This window comes from Panthera onca, chromosome B3 (genome assembly GCF_046562875.1).
Source record: "Panthera onca isolate mPanOnc1 chromosome B3, mPanOnc1 haplotype 2, whole genome shotgun sequence".
NCBI lineage: Eukaryota > Metazoa > Chordata > Mammalia > Carnivora > Felidae > Panthera > Panthera onca.
This window is the reverse complement of record NC_138344.1, coordinates 84057604-84079658: the sequence shown is the minus strand read 5'-3', so window position 1 is coordinate 84079658 and position 22055 is coordinate 84057604. Positions and strand designations below refer to the sequence as shown.

At 35.7% G+C, this 22055-nt stretch overlaps 1 protein-coding gene across 3 annotated transcripts in view; it reads right to left on the bottom strand.

Annotated features, from left to right (window-relative positions):
* PRORP (protein only RNase P catalytic subunit) overlaps nucleotides 1-22055 on the bottom strand; it is a 131452-nt gene that overhangs the window by 73278 nt on the left and 36119 nt on the right. For all 3 annotated transcript variants that reach the window (XM_060619494.3, XM_060619495.3, XM_078448326.1), the window contains one exon: nucleotides 6662-6769. In XM_060619494.3, the coding sequence (XP_060475477.3) occupies nucleotides 6662-6769 (108 nt within the window). The remainder of the gene's footprint in view (nucleotides 1-6661; nucleotides 6770-22055) is intronic.

The following is a 22055-nucleotide window of genomic DNA, read 5'->3' as shown; positions in this document are numbered from 1 at the left end:
AATAAAAGAAAGGATAATAAACATAAGGTCATTTCAATAGACGCAGAAAAAGAATTCAATAAAGTGTAACATCTATTTATGATTAAAAAAAAAAACAACTCTGTGAAGTAGGTCTACAGAGAACATACCACAACATACTAAAGACCTTATATGAAAAACCCACAGCAAACATCACACTCAAAGGGGAAAAAGAGAGCTTTTCCCCTAAGGTCAGGAACAAGACAAGAATGTCTACTCTCACCATTTATATTCAACATAGTACTGGAAGTCCTAGCCAGAGCAATTTGACAACATAAAGAAATATAAGGCACCCAAATTGGTAAGGGAGAAGTAAAACTCTCATTATCTGCAGATAACATGATATTATATATAGAAAACCCTAAAGATTCCATCAAAAAACTACTAAAACTGATAAATTCAGTAAAGATTCAGGATACAAAATCAATGTAGAGAAAGCTGTTGCATTTCTATACACTAATAAGGAAGCAGCAGAAAGTGAAATGAAGAAAACAGTCCCATTTACAATTGCACCAAAAACAATAAAAAATATCTAGGAATAAACTTAACCAAAGAGATTAAAAACCTGTACTCTGAAAGCTATAAAATGCTGATGAAAGAAATTCAAGAGGACACAAAGAAATGGAATAACATTCTATGCTTATGGGTTGAGGAACAAATATTGTTAAAATCTCTGTATTACTCAAAGCAATATACAGATTTAATGCAATCCTTATCAAAATACCAACAGCATTTTTCATAACTAGAATAATCAATCCTAAAATTTGTATGGAACCACAAAAGACCCCAAATAGCCAAAGCAAACTAGAAAAAGAAAAAAAGTGAAGGTATCATAATCCCATACTTCAAAACTTACTACAAAGTTGTAGTGGTCAAAACAGTATGGTACTGGCACAAAAACAGGCACGTAGATCAATGGAATAGAACATAAAACTCAGAAATAAACCCACAAATATACGGTCAATTAATCTCCGATAAAAGAAGAATGAGTATACAGTGGGAAAAAGACAGTCTCTTAAACAAATGGTGCTGGGAATAGACAGCTACATGCAAAAGAATGAAACTGGACAATTTCTTACACCATACACAGAAATAAACTAAAAATGGACTAAAGGCCTAAATGTGAGACCTGAAACCATACAAATCCTTGAAGAGAGCACATGCAGTAATTGCTCTGACATTGGCCCTAGCAACATTTTTCTAGATAGGTCTCTTGAGGCAAGGGAAATAAAAGCAAAAATAAACCACTGGAACTACATCCAAATAAAAAAATTCTGCATAGTGAAGGAAAACAGTCAACAAAATTAAAGGGGAACCTACTGAATGGGAAAAGATATTTGCAAACAACATATCCTATAAAGGGTTAGTATTCAAAATAAATAAAGAACTGATATAACTCAACACCCCCAAAAAACAAACAATCCAATTAAAAAATGAGCAGAAGACATGAACAAACATTTCTCCAAAGAAGACATCCAGGGGAGCCTGGGTGGCTCAGTCAGTTAAGCATTGGACTCTTGATTTCAGCTAAGTCATGATCTCATGGTTGTTGAGATTGAGCTGCACTTTGGGCTCCACACTGAGAGTGGAGTCTGCTTGGGGTTTTCTCTTTCCCTCTCTCTCTGCCTCTCCACCACTTGTGCACTCTCTCTCTCTCAAAATAAATAAACATTCAAAAAAAAAAAAAAAAAGACATCTAGATGGCCAGCAGACACATGACAAGATGATCAACATCAGTCATCATCAGGGAAATGCAAATCAAGTTACACAAGATATTTCCTCACACCTGTGAGAATGGTTAAAATAAAAAACACAAGAAACAGCAAGTGTTGACGAGAATGTGGAGAAAAAGGAAGACTCTCACACTGTTGACGGGAATGCAAACTGGTGCAGTCATTGTGGAAAACAGTATGGAAGTTCCTCAAAAAATTAAAGTAAAAACTACCCTATAATCCAGTAATTGCACTACTGGGTACTTACCCCAAAAATACAAAAAAACACTAATTCAAAAGGATACACACACCCCTATGTTTACTGCGGCATTATTTACAATAGTCAAACAACGGAAGCAGCACGAGTGTCCATCGACAGATAAATGGATAAAAAAGAAATGGTATATATATATAATGAAATATCATTTAGCCAAAAAAAGAATGAAATTTGGCCCTTTTCAATAGCATGGACAGAGCTAGAGAGTATAATGTGAAAATGAAATAAGTCAGAAAAAGACAAACACCAGGGCACCTGGGTGGCTCAGTGAATTAAGTGTCGGACTTTGGCTCAGGTCATGATCGTGCAGTTTGTGCGTTCGAGCCCCACATTGGTCTCTCCACTGTCAAGCATGGAGTCTGTTTCAGATCCTCTGTATCTCTCTCTTTTCCCCTCCCCTGCTCATGCTCTCTCTCTCTCTCTTTCTCTCTCAAAAGTAAACATTAAAAAAATCTTACATTAAAAAAAAGAAAAAAGAGATAAAGACAAATACCATGATTTCACTCATTTGTGGAGTTTAAGAAACAAAACAAAACAAATGAGCAGAGGGAAAAAGAGAAAGACAAACCAAGATACAGACTCTTAACTACAGGGAACAAATTGATGGATTTACCAGAGGGGAAGAGGGAGTGGGTGGGTGAAATAGGTAATGGGAATTAAGGAGTGCACTTATCATGAGGAAAAAAAAATTTTTTAATTAAAAAAAATTTTTTTAAAGGGTAGTTCACTAAATATTCAGTTTGCTAGCTGGATTCAGCTATTTTATTTTCTCCAAAATGACTTGCTTGTCTAGATTTGGCCCCTGAATCAAGATTAAACTTTCTAAAGGGTCATTACCTTAAAAGGTCATTTAATCTTATACCCATGCCTTGGGGGTGCCATTCAGGAAGATAATTCTTCAATGTCATTAAGAGTTCTCTGGAGATCATGACCTGAGCCAAAATCAAGAGTCAGAGGCTTAACAGACTGAGCCACCCAGGTACCCCTTTTTATGTGCTCTTTTAAGGTGCTTCCATCTCAAATATTTTATTTTTTTAACTGTTTATTTAAGTTTATTTATTTGAGAGTTTTGAGAAAGTATGTACATGAGCGAGCGAGGGGCAGACAGAAAGGGAGAGAGAGAATCCCAAGCAGTCTCTCTGTGCTGTCAGTGCAGAGCCCGAAGCAGGGCTTGATCTCAAGAACTGCGAAATCATGACCTGAGCCAAAATCAAGAGTTAGATGCTTAACCAACTGAGCCACCAAGGCACCCTTCAAATATTTTTAAATGGGTAGTTCTACACCTTTTAGAATTTTGTTTTTATTGAGAGCTTTCAACAACTGTGAATTAAAATGCAGATATATAGTCATTACACAGTTGAAGCTCAATTAGGTAAGAAAATGGAAAAACACTGCAAGGAAATAAAACACTGACAGTGATTATTGTTGAATGATAGGGTTATATATAATTTTATTTACTGTAATTTCTAAATTTTCTACATGCATTACTTTTATAATCAGAGGAAACTAAAATTTCTTAAAATCATCACATTAGGGGCGCGTGGGTGGCTCAGTAGGTTAAGCATCTAACTTAGGCTCAGGTCATGATCTTGTGGTTCTTGAGTTCCAGCCCCGCATTGGGGTATCTGCTGTCAGCACAGAGCCCACTTTGGATCCTCTGTCTCCCTCTCTCTGCCCTTCCCCCACTTGCTCTCGCTCTCTCTCTCTCAAAAATAAACGTAAAAAAATTTTTAAAAACATCATTGCATTTAAAATTTTTCTTAAGTTTTTGGTAATACTGCCTTCAATTCTCAATTATTATTTGAATACCTGACCTAGATTCAGTCTAATATTAAGGCAGAGTTTTGTATTTTAATTCTATTTACATAGATGATACGATGGAAAAAAACTGCCAAATAAGGGTCTACTGAAAGCAAGAATTATGGTTCCAGATAGGAAATCAATCTGAATAGTAATCACAATAATAGTTACACCTATTAGATACTTACAATGTGCCAAATGCTTACATATATTAACTCATTTATTCTTTATAACATCTTTGTGAGATAGGTACTATTATTATCTACATTTTACACACTGGGAAACTAAGGCACAGAGAGGTTAAGTAATTTGTTCAAACCATGAAAGCTACTGAAAGTGGAAGAACCAGGACTAGAATTCAAAAAGTCTGACTCCGGAATCCTTAGTCTTAACTTCTAAGCTAAAATTCTATTTACAAGATTAACAGAAAAACTGGGAAGCTAGTTCAGACAACCTAAAGTGTTAAAGAATAAAACTAAGCCACAAGAGGGTCTGACAATAGATATAAAAAAAAAGGGGGGGGGGAGAGGCCTATGAGAAATATGATATATCTGTATTTTTTTTAATATGAATCTCTAGATTCGAGATTTGAGAAAAAACTTGAGAAGGAAATTTTTTCCTTTTTCCTTATTCAGGTGCATCTCTAAGCTGAGAGCCTCTGAGCTGCAGTTTCCCAAATATAATACCAATGTACTGCTACAAGATAAGGGTGCTTTTACGAGCTGAGTAATAACAGTTACCTGTCCACATAAAGTGTTGTTAACATTAAATTATTTTAAGAGTGAAAGCTAAAAGTGGTGGCAGCTGCCTATGATTTCACAGGTTAATCTTTGTTCTTTGCCTCTTGGTTTGCCAAAATCTGCTAAGATCTTTCCAAATGTAAAAAATTTTCTCCTATAGAGGCACCTGGGTGGCTCGGTCGGTTAAGCGTCCACCTTCGGCTCAGGTCATGATCTCGTGGTCCATGAGTTCGAGCCCCGCGTCAGGCTCTGTGCTGACAGCTCAGAGCCTGGAGCCTGTTTCAGATTCTGTGTCTCCCTCTCTCTCTGCCTCTCCCCTGTGCATGCTCTGTCTCTCTCTGTCTCAAAAATAAATAAACGTTAAAAAAAAAAAAAAATCTCCTATAATACTAGGGGATATATCCACTACAGCATTTTCAACGTGTTACTTTTCCCAAAAATGTTCACCCAATTTGGGCTATATATTTCTGGCAAGCCAATTTTTACTGCTTTGTGTGAAGCTGAATGTCAAATAAAAGGTAAACAAATACAAAACTTTACACAGATTAGCTGAGAACTTCTGATTTTGAGCTCCACCATGTACTAGTGATAGTAATTTTATGCTTCATTTTCTGGCTTTGCCCTTTTCAATATTGCTGCCTCAAATAACCCTTCAAGTACCTAAAGGACAAAAATATTTTCAACTTGCTTTTGTGTTTTTTAAAAATAAAGGATTGAAAAGTACATACGTGACCATAAAAATGTAGGCATAAAGGATAGACATATAAAGAAATTTCTGTAAATCAACCTCGTCCTTGGTACTTGTAAGCTTTTCTGAGTATCAATGGCCAAACGGGACTAGTTGCATCTCTGAGAAAAAGCTTTTAAATTGGCAGTAATTTTTAAGAAATAACACAGATTAACTACAGATGAATGGCCATAGATTGCCAGCAGTAAGAACCACAAGCTTGAAATCCAGGAGCTGTCTACAATTTAATTCTGATGTTATGACTGCTTTCTACAGATTTACTATACAAAATTGGCTTCACTTTTCTAGTATTCTAATCTATAAAAATGAGGATTAAAATAATTGCTATAGAGTATAAAAACTGCTATAAATTATATGTAAAATTTCATATAACTGCTATTAAAAATCATGATATTCCTATTAGAAACTACAGGACATTTATAAACTTATAGAACAAATGATTACCTTACAAAAAAAAGAGCGGGGTTAGATTCATTTATGAACATACTATGTTTGGAAAAAACAAGTATGGGTATATTAACATCTCTTAGTTTATGTTGAAAAATTTCAAATAGAGGAATGTGACTCACAGGGAAATGACAGAGTAACCCCAAAGAAAGAGTAGAGATGTAGAAGAAAGTTAAAGGTTATATAAGTAAAAAGGCTGAGGGCACCTGGGTGGCACAGTTGGTTAAGTGTCTGACTTCGGCTCAGGTCATGATCTTGCAGTTCATGAGTTCGAGTCCCACCTTGGACTCTGTGCTGGCAACTTGGGAGCCTGGAGCCTGCTGTGTCTTCCTCTCTCTCTGCCCCTCCCCCACTTGTGCTCTCTCCCTTTCTCTCTCTCTCTCAAAAATAAACATTTAAAAAATTAAAAAAAAAAAAAAGAAAGAAAGAAAAAGGGCTGAAATGGCCCTCTACTACATGGCTTTTTAATGACTCTTGGCCAGCCTATAAGAGTCACTTTCTGGGGCGCCTGGGTGGCGCAGTCGGTTAAGCGTCCGACTTCAGCCAGGTCACGATCTCGCGGTCTGTGAGTTCGAGCCCCGCGTCGGGCTCTGGGCTGATGGCTCGGAGCCTGGAGCCTGTTTCCGATTCTGTGTCTCCCTCTCTCTCTGCCCCTCCCCTGTTCATGCTCTGTCTCTCTCTGTCCCAAAAATAAATAAAAAACGTTGAAAAAAAAAAAAATTAAAAAAAAAAAAGAGTCACTTTCTTGCCAGAGATGAAAACAGTGAATCTTAGATAAGTGGTTGGTTACTGTGACACCTTTAGGAGCTTATTTTTAGAGGAAGGAAAAATGGGGAGTTAACACATCCAAGGAAGATCACAAATAAGTACAGTAAATATTTCTAGAGATTTGGAATAACAAAATAAAACTTGTACTTACAACTTGAGATTCACGGGCTTTAGGAAATGTTTTGGCAACATTGAGCCCATCAATGACGATATCAAAAGGAGGACAGCATTTTACAAAGTTCTGAAATCTCTCAAGTTCCTAAAAAAGAAAAGCCAGATAAAACAATAAAACTTAGCAAGGGCTTTATCATAAACACACTGTTATGACTTTTATTATTGTTCTGGTAAGTAAATATATTCATCCCTTAAAAATACACACAAAAAGGGGCACCTGGGTGGCTCAATTAATCACCCGACTTCAGGGTCTGGTCATGATCTCACAGTTTATGGGTTCAAGCCCCGCATCGGCCTCTGTGCTGACAGCTCAGAGCCTGGAGGCTGGTTCAGATTCTGTCTCTCTCTGACCGCTCCCCTGCTCTCTCTCTCTCTCAAAAATAAAAAAATAAACATTAAAAAATTTTTTTCAAATGCACACAAAGATACTTTCAAAATGAAATCCAAAAAGACCAGACTAATAAATGCAACCACATGTAATTAACTGATATACCTTATAATCTCATAGCACTGTACACTTCCTAGAGTACTTTCACATGCTATCTCATTCGATCTGCACCTAGCTATTGCCTACTAAACTGACTTACATGGTAGTCATGATGAGAATGAAATGTCAAAATCTCTATATCTTGTTCTGTATGCCAAGGAGAAGTAAACCTCAGATATGTCAGTCTACTAGTGCAACTGTGTTGAAAGAACAAGGCTCTACAATAGCTCTTTGGTCATCAAGAGGTTTTTATTTACTTCTGGCTATTTTGAAGAGTTGGGTTATTCAACAAATATTTGTGGGGCATCTACTGTGTGCCCAGCAGTTACCAGACAGATAAAACTCTAACTTAGTGGAACCTGCATTTTAGTGGAAGGAGACATAAAATAAACACATAAGTTAATAAATTATATTAAATGTCAAATGTGATGAGTGCTATGGAAGGAAGAAAAGGAGGAGAAGGAGCTCCATTTCTGGTAATGATGGAATAGTCTGTCCTGGACTATATATAATATAAATTTTATATAAAATATAATAATATAAATTTTACATAAAAACCAACTATTTGAAGATACTAGACAATGACTGAAAGCAGGCAGAAATTAGAGGAAACGCAAAATGTGAACGACAGTGTGGTGTTTTATTATTCTTCTTCTTTTAAATGTTTTTTTGAGAGAGAGGGAGAGAGAGCATGCACAAGTGAGGGAGAGGCAGAGGGAGAGGGAGGGAGAGAATCCCAAGCAGGTTCCATGCTGAGCATGGATCTCGATGCAGGGCTAGTTCTCATGACCTTGAGATCATGATCTGAGCCAAAATCAAGAGTCAGACACTTAACTGACTGAGCCACCCAAACTTACAGTTTTAAAATAAGTCATAAGGATGTAAAGTACAGCATAGGAAATATAATCAATTATACTGTAGTAACTTTGTATGGTGACAGATGATAACTATACTTACCTCAGTGAGCATTTCATAATGTATATAAATGTTGAATCACTATGTTGTACACCTGAAACTACTATAATGTTGTATGTCAACCAGACTTCATTTAAAACTAAATTAATTAAAAATAAAATAAAACAACCACTAATCCATATGCATGCTTTCATTTCTCACTTGACTTCTTTAGCTTTTCTATCCTTGCCAACTCCAGTTGTATGGGACCAACCTCTTTCCTTTCTACTCAGCATAACACTTTTTAAAAATTTCTTTGCTCAAATATATTTCCTGAAAAATGTTTAGAAAGTTCCAACTAATATCAAAACTAACTAAATAAAGTTGCAATAGGAATACTGTTTTTTATAAATACTGTTTTTTATAAATGGAATAAATGGAAATAAAACTATCAAGGAGAATGAAAACAGTTTGCATACAATATGACCATTTCTTGTTTTGGTCTGAATGAACCAAGGTAAACAAAACAAGTGCATTAAATTCTAAAATTCAGGTTTCACTAATTAACATGGAAAAGATTTCCCACTATACTTCCAATATATCATTGTGGTGCTGCTCTTAGTACTATGTTGTATTCACCTCAGGAGTAATGACAAAGCAAGGCAGTTCACCATGACTGGCAAAATGGACATTTGGAAAATCAAGAGTCAAACTAGATAACTTACAAAGTCCCCTTCCAGTTCCGATATTCTATGTTAACAAGACTTGGAAATCCCTTAAAATCACAGAATGGAAAAGGTTATACTTGTGATGGTTTGTTTGAAAGGTGAGTCTCAGGAACCTCTGTGCAATCATAGAATGTGTAGTAAAATTCCATCTGGAGATTTAGCCTCCTGATCTGTATCTAATACACAGAAAAATTTTAAATGTCAGATTGGGCTTTTCCCCCATTACGAAATCTCCATTTACTAAATATTACCAGTCGAGGAGTAACACTTTATTACTTTGTAATACTTGCTGTGTGTATCCAAGATGCTCACTTTTCAAACTAAACAAGTTTATATGTCGTTGCACTCAAAAGCCACTGAGTAGATCATGCTGATAAGGCATGACAAAGAAAGAGGTGACCTACTGAGACAGCATATTAACTATGGCATAGGCCTATACAAATCTGCAAGCTTAAGTGTTTTAATGGAGGGTAAATTTAAATTATTTCTTTCTAGTGCTGCTGCAGGGATTGTACTTGATTAGATTGGCTAATGATTTAAAGTATGAAAATCCACCAATCTTTTGATCATTTGTTTCTTGACTAACAAAAGAAGTTCTTTTGAAAAAATTTATTGATACATAATTCATATACCATATAATCCACTCATTTGAAGTATAGTAAAACCTTGGTTTGTGAGCATAATTCCTTCCAGAAACACGCTTGTAATCCAAAGCACTTGTATACCAAATCAAATTTCCAGAACCATTGGCTCAGTTGTGATCATGCCATCTCAGTTTTAATCATGTGATCACGCCATTCGGCATCACTTATTATTCATGTTGCAAAACATCGTTCGTTTATCAAATTAAAATTTATTAGAAATATTTTCTTGTCTTGCAGAACACTTGCAGAACAAGTCAGTTGCAATTCAAGGTTTCACTCGTATATAATTCACAGGTTGTGCAACATTACTACAATCCAATTTTAGTTCTGTCTTTCCTACTAGAAACTCCATGCTTAGCAGTCAATCCCCATTCCACTACCTTACCACGTGGCAAACTGAATTATACAAATATATAGTCTTTTGTGACTGACTTCTTTCACTCAATATAATGTTTTCAAGGTTCATTAGTATTATAACATAAATGAGTACTTATTCCTTTCTATTGCCAAATAATATTCCATTGTATGGATTATACCACATTTTATTTATCCATTCATTAATTGATGGACATTTGGATTATTTCTACTTCTTGGATATTACACACAATGCTGCAATGAACATCTGTGTACAAAAATTTTAGATGGATGTATGTTTCATTACTCTTGGGTATACATCTAGGAGGGAAACTGTCATGAGCTACCATATGTAATAATAGTAACTCTCTGTTTAACTTTTTGAGGAACTGCTAGACTGTCTTCCAAGTAGCTATACCATTTTACATTCCCAACTACAATGTACAAGGCTTCCAATTTCTCAACAGCCTCACCGATACTTGTTATTTTATGTGTTTTTTATTAAACTCATACTTTCAGATGTGAAATGGTACCTCAGTGCGGTTTTGATGTACATTTCCCAAATGACTAATGATGTTGAGCATCTTATTGTGTGCTCATTGGCCTAAAAGGAATTCATTTGTGTAACATATAGGCTTTACAAATTCAACATATATTTCCTTCAATAAAAAGTCACAACTTCTATCATCTTTACTCATTTTACACTTCTAGGCTTAAATCTAAGAGGTGTTACTGCATAGGAATTACAAACACCATAACTTGCAATAGAGATTGTTAGCTCAAATGTCTACAAGGACCAGGCAGGTGACCTAAATAAGTAAAATGGGCCAAGTCTATGAAAACACAAAAGAGCAGGCAAAATGATAAATAGCAAATAGTGTAAGTCTCATGGTCCAAGATTCTACAGAAAGAAGTAAAGGCTGACAAACTGGAGAATGTAGGTCCCTTACAAAGGAGTAGCCCAGTGCTCAGTCCAGCTAATTGCTGCCACATGAAATAAATACTCAGGGCTAGGAGATTTAATTTTTCAAGGAAAATAAAAAATCTGGCATTTTGAAACACTGTTAAATAACTATTAAAAAGAATAAAATACAAAGAAGCTCAAACAAAAAACATTTTTGGGCTAGATTCCACCTGCAGACCACAAGTTTATAATACATTCACTTGGTCAGTCAATAGATTTTCATTGAGCATGTGTTATGTGCCAAATAATATTCTTCTTCCTAGGAACAGAACAGAATAGTGAACAAATTCACTGAGCTAAAGAAATTTATATATTAGTAGAGGAAACAAGCAATACCAAGTTAACAAATAGATATTTAATTTTAGGTAGAGAAAAGTGCCTTGAAGAAAATTTAATCAGGGCAGGGTGTTAGCCCAACTCTTCCAAGCCCCTCTCTACTTTAGATATGGTGAAAGGAAAAGGTCTTTCTAATCAGGTAACATTTAAACAAAGACTTGAATGAAGTGAAGGGGTCAACAACCATGCTTCCTCTGAGGGAAGAGCCTTTTAGGCAGAGGAAAGAACAACCAAGGCCCTTAACTAAACACCAAAAGCTTTGAACATTTGATGATTAATGATTAGGCAATTTGAAAGTTCAAATAACTATAAAGTTTTTATGTATTATGTTTTGAGTTTAAGTTTTAAAAATTCAATTCTTGTTTATTACTACAATATGGGAAAGAGGAAATAAATGTAAAACAATTCTAAAACAGCTAATCAAAAGTTTTAAATTCTGTATCATATCCAATTTTTTATTTGAAACAAAGAAGCAGAATTGATATTTATTGTTTTGTAGTTGTTACCTAATCATAAATGAGTAGCAAAATGATCCAAATATGTGCATCAAAAAAAGAAATAAAAGAATAGGACAGCATATACATTACACAGATGATTCCAGCACCTGCCATCAAAGATCTGACTTCCTAATTATAAATGACTCTCACAATATACATGGCAATAGAAATTGACTCTTCTATTTATTACTCCTCCTACATCATGGATGAGAAGGCAAAGAGGTTAAGCAACTGATTTTTCTCAACAAATGATATTCCAATAGATGCTAACACTTCTCTTTTACCTTTCTACCTAGAAGAGGTTAAAACTCTTCAATATTTTGAAATGATGGTCCATATGTTTATAGCAGTTTACTTAGGAGACTTTGATATAAACCTCACCAGGAAATTAAAAACAGATCTCTCTCATTTATTGTATTGAGTTAACATCCTCCTCTACAATGGCAACTCAGGGGAAACAGGACTACAACAATGTATACTCAAAACTTTACATCATAAAAGAAACAATGAACTCAACATGTTAATTATATCCAATGTACTACAACAATCATTATATTTTCCAAAGATTAGAAGAAAGGGAGTATTAAAACAACTGGCTTTAGTCATAGCAGATATGGAAAAACAGGGGAATACCAGCTATTTTGGTGGGAAGCAGTGTTCTTAACATGGAACCACAATAAAAAAATCCATCTCTGCATCTAACGGACAAATTTCTTTGCATACCTTCTTTACCCCATGAGATACAAGTAAGTGTGAAATAAAAAGAACACCAAAATGATTGCCTTACTGTAGCCAAAGAAAAATGAAATTGTATGTCTAGAAAATGTCACTGCAATCTAACAACTAATAGTCTTAGAAAGCTTACACTCCCTTAATAACAAGTTATATTTTAGGAGATGTTTTTCATTTAGTAATTATAGCTAAAACTACTATACTATGCTACTCTGTTTTTAAATACTTACAATCTTATCTGAGTTTTCTGATTCCAGAAAGATGAAAAAAAAACCCAACAAACCCTTTCTGCCAGAAGTTTCTAAAAGGCTGTGTAAAATACAACAAAAATACCTATGCATGGTTGAACTTGAAAGAGAGAAAGAAAGAAAGAGAAAAAGAAAAAGTCTCCCAGTGCCAGAGATGAAGCCAAATCTGAAAATCAGAATGGTAAGGATAAAAATTGATGCTAATGTTGTCTAGGAGACAAGAAAAGAAATGGAATGGGTATTAGCAAACAGGAGCCTGGTTTCTGATACCACCATGGAACCTGGAGATATATCAAACCTTCCAAATGAAGGGAGAAATTGGAAGTGAATTCCCGAATAAAAGAGGAACCTTTACAGATAGGAACACTGATGTCAAAACACAATACACCACCCTTTCTATCTCTACCAGGGATCTAAGTAGGGGGAAAAAAAATCCCTGAACAAAAAGAAACTCCAGGTTTGCGTTTTAAATGTGTTTTAATATGTTCCACTGAGAAATTACATAAAAACTAGTTCTGATCCAGTGGCACCTGGCAGGCTTTGTCAGTAGAGCATGTAACTCTTGATCTCAGGGGCATGAGTTCAAGCCCTATGTTGGGAGCAGAGCTTACTTTAAAACACACACACACACACACACACACACACACACACACACCTGGTTCTGATCCAGTAACATCTCTTGTTTGGCAGAAGCAAATACCAAACCTCTCCAGAGAGATAATACCAATAATCTAGGCAACAAAGGGACATTCATAGAAAGAGCAAGTCCTTCTAAAACCGAACTCACCAATTTAAAATAAAAAAACACGAGAGTAAACAATCTACCATGTGGGAGTCTTCTGACACACTGAAGGATTAATGCCCAAAGAGTTCAGGAAAAAGGAAAAATGTTTGAAACCTAAGAGACAATATAAAATATGTAAAAATAATTAAAATGTACAAAAAGAATCAAAACTGTAAGAAAAGAAAGAGACCATGAAAAAAATGAAGAAAACAATTTGAAAGAGAAGTTCTAAAATTAACATCCTAAAATAACTAACTGAAACTAAACGGATGGGAGAAAATCCAAATGTCCATCAGTTGGTGAATGAACAAACTCTGATGTATTAACACACTTAAATACACTCAGCAATGAAAAATAACTGATACATGTAACAAAAACTCAAAAACACTATATTTCAAACTAAATCTAATATATTGTAAAAACAAATACACAGCATTATTTTAAGTGAAAGACAAACAAAAACATTACAGATTATATGATTCTATGTATACGCAACTATTAGTAAAGACAAAACTACAGAGACAGACAGCAGCTCAGTGGTTGCTGGGGTTATAGGAGTAGGAGCAGGGACTGACCTCCAAAGGGCATGATGAAAGTTTTTGGTGAAAGAAGTATTCTAAAGCTGAATCATGGTGGTAGCCACACAAGTATATAAATTTACTCAAAATCAGTGAACTGTTCACTTAAAATGATGAATTCTGTGGTCTCTAAATTATTGAAACAGTAGGGGAAAAGCCCAGAAATGAATGGGTAGAGAGAAGAACAGACACATATGAGGTAAGAAGTAGTGAATTAGAAGATAGATCTAAAAATGTTACCCAGAATGCAATTCAAAAATATAACAAGATGAAATAATAGGAAAGAAAGAGTAGGAGCACCTCAGTGTCTCAGTCAGTTCAGTGTATGACTTCAGCTCAGGTCATGATCTTGAGGTTCGTGAGTTCGAGCTCCCACATCGGGCTCACTGCTGTAAGCCTGTCAGCTCAGAGCCTGCTTTGGATCCCCTGTTCCCCTCTCTCTGCCCCTCCCTGACTTGTGCTCTGCCCAAAATAAATATTAAAAAAAAAAAAAAGAAAGAAAGAAAGAAAGAAAGAGTAAGAGACATAGAGGAGAGTGAAAGGGTCTCACAAATGTCTAATGGGAATTTCAGGAGAGGCAATATTTGAAGATATAAGGGCTGAGAATTATTCAGAAGTGATTCAAGATATGAAACATCAGATTCAGGAAGCTCAGTGAATCCCAAGCAGGAAAAAGAAATACATTCATAATACATATCATAGTGAAACAGCAGAAGTGAAAACAATTTTAAAGAGCAACAAGGAGGATGGAGATGATATACAGAACAAAAATTGGACTGATAGGGCACCTGGCTGGCTCGGAGGAGTGTGCGACTCTTCATCTTGGGGTCGTGAATTTGAGCCCTATATTAAGTGTAGGGATTACTTAAATAAAAAACTTAAAAAAAAAATTGGACCAAAAGCAATCTTCTCAATAGTAACTAAAATAGAGACCAGAAGATATTGCAATACTATCATCAAAGTGTTGAGGAAAGACATTAAATTCCATGTAATTAAACTATCATTCAAATAGACATTTACAGACAAAGAATAAAATAGTTTACCACTCTCATCCTGTCACTGAAAGGATGGTATTCAGGAAGATGGCCAACAGGAAGTTTGGGGTTCGGTGAGAATGTGAGGGCTAGAGCTATATATATCTTTGAGTCATTGGCACACAGGTGCTAGAGAAAACCAGAGTGGGTAAAATGGCCAGAAAGAATGGGTAGTGTAGCAAAAGCAGAAGCAGAAGTTCAGAAACAACAAAAACTCAGGGGATACAGGACATATTTTATTATTGTTTATTTATTATTGAGGACAAATTCAGTTGCATTTATGAAGAAAGAGACCTGGCAAAAATAAAAGAAATGCAAGAAAAAAAGAATTGCAACTGCAGAATTTAAATCTCCATGAAAAGCCATAAAGATTAGATTAGTAATTTACCAGAACATGGATTTGGTGAACCAACTTTGAGAAATTCTACAAGAATGCAGAGGAAAAGAACTAAAAGAAAATGTTAAGAGAAAAAAACATTATAGATACAAAGGACAGAGAACAGAGACAACTTACGCCTCACAACAATGAGGAATAAGTCAGACAAAAAGATGAGAACTGGGGTGCCTGGGTGGCTCAGTCCGTTAAGTGTCCAACTTCGGCTTAGGTCATGATCTCACAGTTCATGGGTTCGAGCCCCATGTTGGGCTCTGTGTTAACAGCTCAGAACCTGGAGCCTGCTTCAGATTCTGTGTCTCCCTCTCTCTCCCTGCTCATGCTCTGCCTCTCTCTGTCTCTCAAAAATAAATAAATGTTAAAAAACTTTTTTAAAAAGAACAAAAAGATGAGAACTAATCATTAAAAAAAAATCTTTCCTAATATTAAACAAAAAATCTAAGTCTTTAAGGATTCATGAAATTCAGGGAAACTTAATGAAAAAATTCACCTAGTCCTCTTCTCACAAAATTTTTAATTTTGAGGTTGAAGAAAGAAATCCTATATATATCCAAGTCAAATAAGAGTTACAGAAAGACTTTTATAGGGTTTTCTATGTGACAAGCAGATCACAAAATAGAGAAAAACAAGAATTCTAAGCGCTTTTCATATATTAACTTTCTCCTTCCTAAAAAGTGGTTAGGAACTTAACAGATTAGGAAAATGAAAGCACAGAGAAGTTAAGCCAGTCACATAACTAGTAAGTGGTGGACTTGGGATTTAAAACCTAGAAGTCCATGCTGCCATATGTTCTACAACAGCTCAGAGAAACCAAAATCAAGCTGGCAACCACAAAAGCCAGAAGACAACCAAATGACTATGTTTGAAGATGGTGGAGTAGTCCTCAGAAGGGCCTGAACCCCACAGCACCTGCTTCGGAATAATTTTTCCTTCTTCCTGGACAGTACATACTAATAAATTGTGGCCTATGCTCTTTTTTTCCATTTTATTGAGAAATAAATGACATACATCACTGTATAAGTTTTAGGTGTACAGTATGAAGATTCACTGTACATATATTGTAAAATGATTGTCACAATAGATTTAATTAACATCATTTCATATAGGTACAATAAGAGGAAAAAAAATTTTCTCCTTGTGATGAGATCTCTAAAGAGCTACTTTCCAAACAACTTTCCTAGATATCCTACAGCAGTGTTAGCTACAGTCATCATGCTGTATATTACATACCGAGTACTTATTTATCTTATAACAGGAAGTTTGTATCTTTTGACCATCTTCCCCTAATTCTCCTCGCGACCTCCTGCCTCTGGTAACAAGTCTGATCTCTTTTTGTTTGAGTTTGGTGGGGGTTTTGCTTTTTTTTTTTTTTTTTTAAATTAGATTCCACATATAAGTGAGATCATAACAGTGTCTTTGTCTGACTTATTTCATTTAACATAATGCCTTCAAGGTCCATCCATATTGTCATAAATGGTAAAATTTCCTTGTTTTTTTTTATGACTAAATAATATTCCCGTCGTGTGTGTGTGTGTGTGTGTGTGTGTGTGTGTAACTTCTTTATCCATTCATCCATTGATGGACAGTTAGGTCATTTCCCTGTCTTTGCTATTGTAAATAATGCTAAGAACATGGCAGTGTAGATATCTTTTTGAGTTAGTATTTCATTTCTTTTGGATATGTTCCCAGAACTAGAATTTTTAGTTTTTTGAAGAACTTTCATATTTCATACTGTTTCCCATAGTGCCTGTACCAAGTTACAATCCCACCAACAGTACATAAGGATTTCCTTTTCTCCATATCCACACCAGTATTTGTTATCTCTTGTCTTCAGGACAACGGTCATTCTTTTTGTTTGTTTTAGAGAGAGAGAGTACATGTGCAAGGTAGGCAGAGGGAGAGAGACAGAATCTTAAGCAGGCTCCACACTGAGCACAGACCTCAATCCGGGGCCTGATCCCAAGACACTGGGATCATGACCTGAGCCGAAATCAAGAGTCAGTTGCTTAACCAACTGAGCCACCCAGGCTCCCTGAAGATGGCCATTCTAACAGGGTGTAATGTGATATCTCATTGTGGTTTTAATTTGCATTTCCCTAATAACTAGTAATGTTGAGAATCTTTTCATGTACCTATTGGCCATTCATATAACTTCTTTTTTTTTAATGTTTATTTATTTTTGAGAGAGAGAGACAGACAGACAGACAGCACGAGTGGGGGAGGGGCAGAGAGAGGGAGACATAGAATCAGACTCCAGGCTCTGAGCTGTCAGCACAGAGCCAGATGTGAGGCTCGAATTCACTAACTGTAAGATCATGACACGAGCTGAAGTCGGATGCTTAACCGACTGAGCTACCCAGGCGCTCCCATTCATATAACTTCTTTGGACAAATGTCTATTCAGGTCCTTTGTCCACTTTTCATACAATGATGAAAGAAATCTAAGAAGATACAAATAAATAGAAAAGTATCCTATGTTGATGAATTGGAAGAATCAATACTGTTAAAATGCCAATACTATCAAAAAGCCATCTATAGATTCAATGCAATCCCTATCAAGATTCCAACAGCATTTTAAAAATAGAAATAGAAAAAATACTCCTAAAATTTATATGGAAACATGAAGACCCCAAGTAGCCAAAGAAATACTGAAAAAGAACAACGAACAAGGCATCATACTTCCTGATTTCAAGCTACACTATAAGACTATAATAATTAAGATAGTATGATATCAGCCTAAGAACAAATACACCCGTGAAACAGAATGGAGAGCCTAGAAATAAATCCAAGCATATACAGTCAACTAAAATTTAACAAGGGAGCCAAGAATATTCAATGGAGAAAAGATAGTCTCTTCAATAAGTGGTGCTGAGAAAACTGGATATTCATTTAAAACAACGAAACTTCACCCCTATCTTACACCACTAACAAAAATCAACTCAAACTGGATTAAAGACTTAGATGTAAAACCTGAAACCATGAAACTTCTAGAAGAAAACAGGGGGAAAAAAGCTCCTTCACATGGGTCTTAGTAATAATTTTTTGGAAATCATACCTAAAGCAAAGCAATAAAATAAAAAGTAGGACTACATCAAGCTAAAAGCCTTCTGCAATAGTTTGAAAAAATATTTGCAGCCCATATATATGATAGGGAATATGAAAAATATATAAAGAACTCAAACTCAATAGCAAAAAACCCCAAATAGTCCTATTTAAAAAGCGGTCTATTTACTTTTCTTTTTTTTTTTTCTTAAAGTTTTTATTTTGGGGTGCCTGGGCAGCCCAGATGGTTCGGTGTATGACTTCCACTCAGATCATGATCTCACAGTTCTCAGTTCAAGTCCCACATCGGGCTTGCTGCTGTGAGTACACAGCCTGCTTAGGATCCTCTGTCCCTCTCTCTCTGCCCTTCCTCCACTGGCACTCTCTCTCTCTCTCTCTCTCAAAAGTAAATAAACAGAACAAAAAAAGCTGTTCTTTTAGTTTTAAATAAATAAATAAATAAAAGCTTTTATTTTAACCACTCAGTGCTTATCAGGACAACTGTACTCCTTAATCCCCATCACCTATTTTACCCATCACCCCCTCACTTCCCCTCTGGTAACCATCACCTTGTTCTCTACAGTTAAGAGTTTGTTTCTTGGTTTACCTCTCTATCTTTTTTTTCCCCCTTTGCTCATTTGTTTTGTTTCTTAAATTCCACATAAGAGAGAAATCATATGGTATTTGTTTTTCTCTTATTTTGCTTAGTATTACACTCTCTAGTTCTATCCATGCTGTTGCAAATGGCAAGATTTCATTCTTTTTTATGGGTAATATTCCATCACACACACACACACACACACACACACACACACACACACACACACATACAGCCCACAACTTTATCCACTCATCTATCAGGCTACTTTTTATTTAATTTTTCTTTTTAAATGTATTTTCTTATAATACTTTGTTTAAATTCAAGTTAGTTAACATACAGTGTAGTATTGGTTTCAGGAGTAGAATGTAGTGACTCATCACTTACATATAACACCCAGTGCTCATCACAAGTGGTCTCTTTAATGCCCATCACCCATTTAGCCCATCCCCCCCCCACCTCCCTTCCAGCAACCCTCAGTTTGTTCTCTATAGTTAAGAGTCTCTTATGGTTTGCCTTCCTCTCTGTTTTTATCTTATTTTATTTTTCTTTCTCTTCCCTTATGTTCATCTGTTTTGTTTCTTAAATTCCACATGAGTGAAATCATATGGTACTTGTCTTTCTCTGACTATCTTATTTTGCTTAGCAAAATATACTCTGGGTTCTATCCATGTTGTTGCAAAGGCAAGATTTCATTTTTTCTGATTACTGAGTAATATATATCTCACATCTTTTTTATTTGCTCATCAGCCAATGGACATTTGGGCTTTTTCCATAATTTGGCTATTGTTAATAGTGCTGCTATAAACATTGGGGTGCGTGTGCCTCCTCAAATCAGTATTTTTGTATCTTTTGGATAAATACCTACCAGTGTAGTTGTTGGGTCATAGGGTAATTCTACCTTTAACTTTCTGAGGAAATTTCACACTGTTTGCCAAGATTGGCTGCACCAGTTTGCATTCCCACCAATAGGTCGAGAGGGTTCCCCTTTCCCCATATCCTCAACAATTGGGCTACTACCCTATCAGGACTATTGTAAATAATGCTGCAATAAACATAGGGGTGCATGTATCCCTTTGAGTTAGTGCTTTTCTATTCTTTGGGTAAATACCCAGCAGTGTCATTGCTGGATTGTAGGGCAGTTCTATTTTCCAGACTGGCTGCAACAGTTTGCATTCAAAAGTGGCCTAAGTTCTTATACAAGGCACACCAATCAAGACTACTATGTTCTCCTATAAAGTACTTGCAAACAATGGGAGAGAAATGCAAATGTCTTTTCTGAGTTCTTTTGTTGAGAAATTCTACTTGCTTTGAAGTGGTCTTCCTTATTTATTCAGGATGAGATATCCCCCTTTCTCCTGCTCCCCCCCTCCAAAAAAAAAAAATGACTACTATAGACTAATGGGATTTCACCTGAATAGAATTCTAATAAGGTATTTTTCAACTGTGGGTCACAGCTCAGTACTGGGTTACGAAATTAGTTTAATAGGTTGCAACCAGCATTTGTGGGGGGGAAGTATACAATTAGAGTACAACACATGTACCAAGAGGACATAATTTTTTGTATGTAAATTTTTTTCACTTGTAACATTGGTTGTTACATAAAATATAGTTTGTGCTTGAATTGTAGCCAAAAAAAAATTAAAAGTAATGAGACTCTGTCATACATACAAAACACGATTTTGTCCAAGGGAACATTATTAATACATTTTATCATAAGCCTATAATATTTGTCCCTTGAAAGTTTATTAAAATAAGGGTCAGAACTCTAAGGATTAATTCTACTATATTAAGATATATTATAAAACTACAATAATCAAAACAGTATGGTCAGGTACACAGATTAATGAATTAGAATAGAAAGTCCAAGACACAGACCCAAATATATATGGGAATTTGATATATGTTAAAAGTGGGATAGGGCGCCTGGGTGGCTCAGTCGGTTGGGCGTCCGACTTCGGCTCAGGTCATGATCTCACGGTCCGTGAGTTCGAGCCCCGCGTCGGGCTCTGTGCTGACAGCTCAGAGCCTGGAGCCTGTTTCGGATTCTGTGTCTCCCTCTCTCTCTGACCCTCCCCTGTTCATGCTGTCTCTCCCTGTCTCAAAAATAAATAAACGTTAAAAAAAAAATTAAAAAAAAAAAAAAAAAGTGGGATACCAACCTACTAGACGAAAAGATAGGTTGTTATATAAATGGTGTTGACACAACTAGGCAATTAGCTGGGGCAAAAAAAGTCAAGCTGGAACTATACTACATCTACACCATAAAAAATTCCAAATGCATCAAAAATGTGAGGGAAAACAAAAGCAGTGGGGGACTAAAGGAGGGGTTTTTTTTTGGTTTATTTCTTTGTTCATTTTTAAATAATCTTGTAATGGAAAAGGTCTTTCTAAAAATATAAAGCCCAAAAGCCATAGAGAAAAGTTTGACAAATTTTACTATTTAAAATTTTGCATGGGAAGAAACAACATAAGAGAAGGAAGGAAGGAAGGAAGGAAGGAAGGAAAGAAAGAAAGAAAGAAAGAAGTCTCAAAAAATTCAAATCATAATTTTTCAGATAAAAAGCTCCTAAAAATCAATAAAACTCTCAGTAACTCAAAAATTAGCAAGATAGAAGCAAGCAGTTTGCAGAAAAGAAATACAAGTGGTTTTTAAACCTATGAAAAAATGCTTAACTTATTCATTAAGAAAAATGTAGGAGCATGTAGGTGGCTCAGTTGGTTAAGCGTCCGACTTCGGCTCAGGTCATGATCTTGCGGTTCGTGCGTTCAAGCCCTGCATCGGGCTCTGTGCTGACTGCTCAGAGCCTGGAGCCTGCTTCAGATTCTGTGTCTCCCTCTCTCTCTGTGCCCCTCCCCTGCTTATGCTCTGCTTCTCAAAAATAAACATTAAAGAAATTTTTAAAAAAAGAAAAATGTAAATTAATCCTATACTGAGATTCCCTTTTTTACTTCAGATAGGCAAAAATCAAAATGTTTGATGACACACTGGAATACAAAAGTGTGGAGAAAAAAATTCTCATACTTTGCTGATCAGTGTATATATATATATATATAC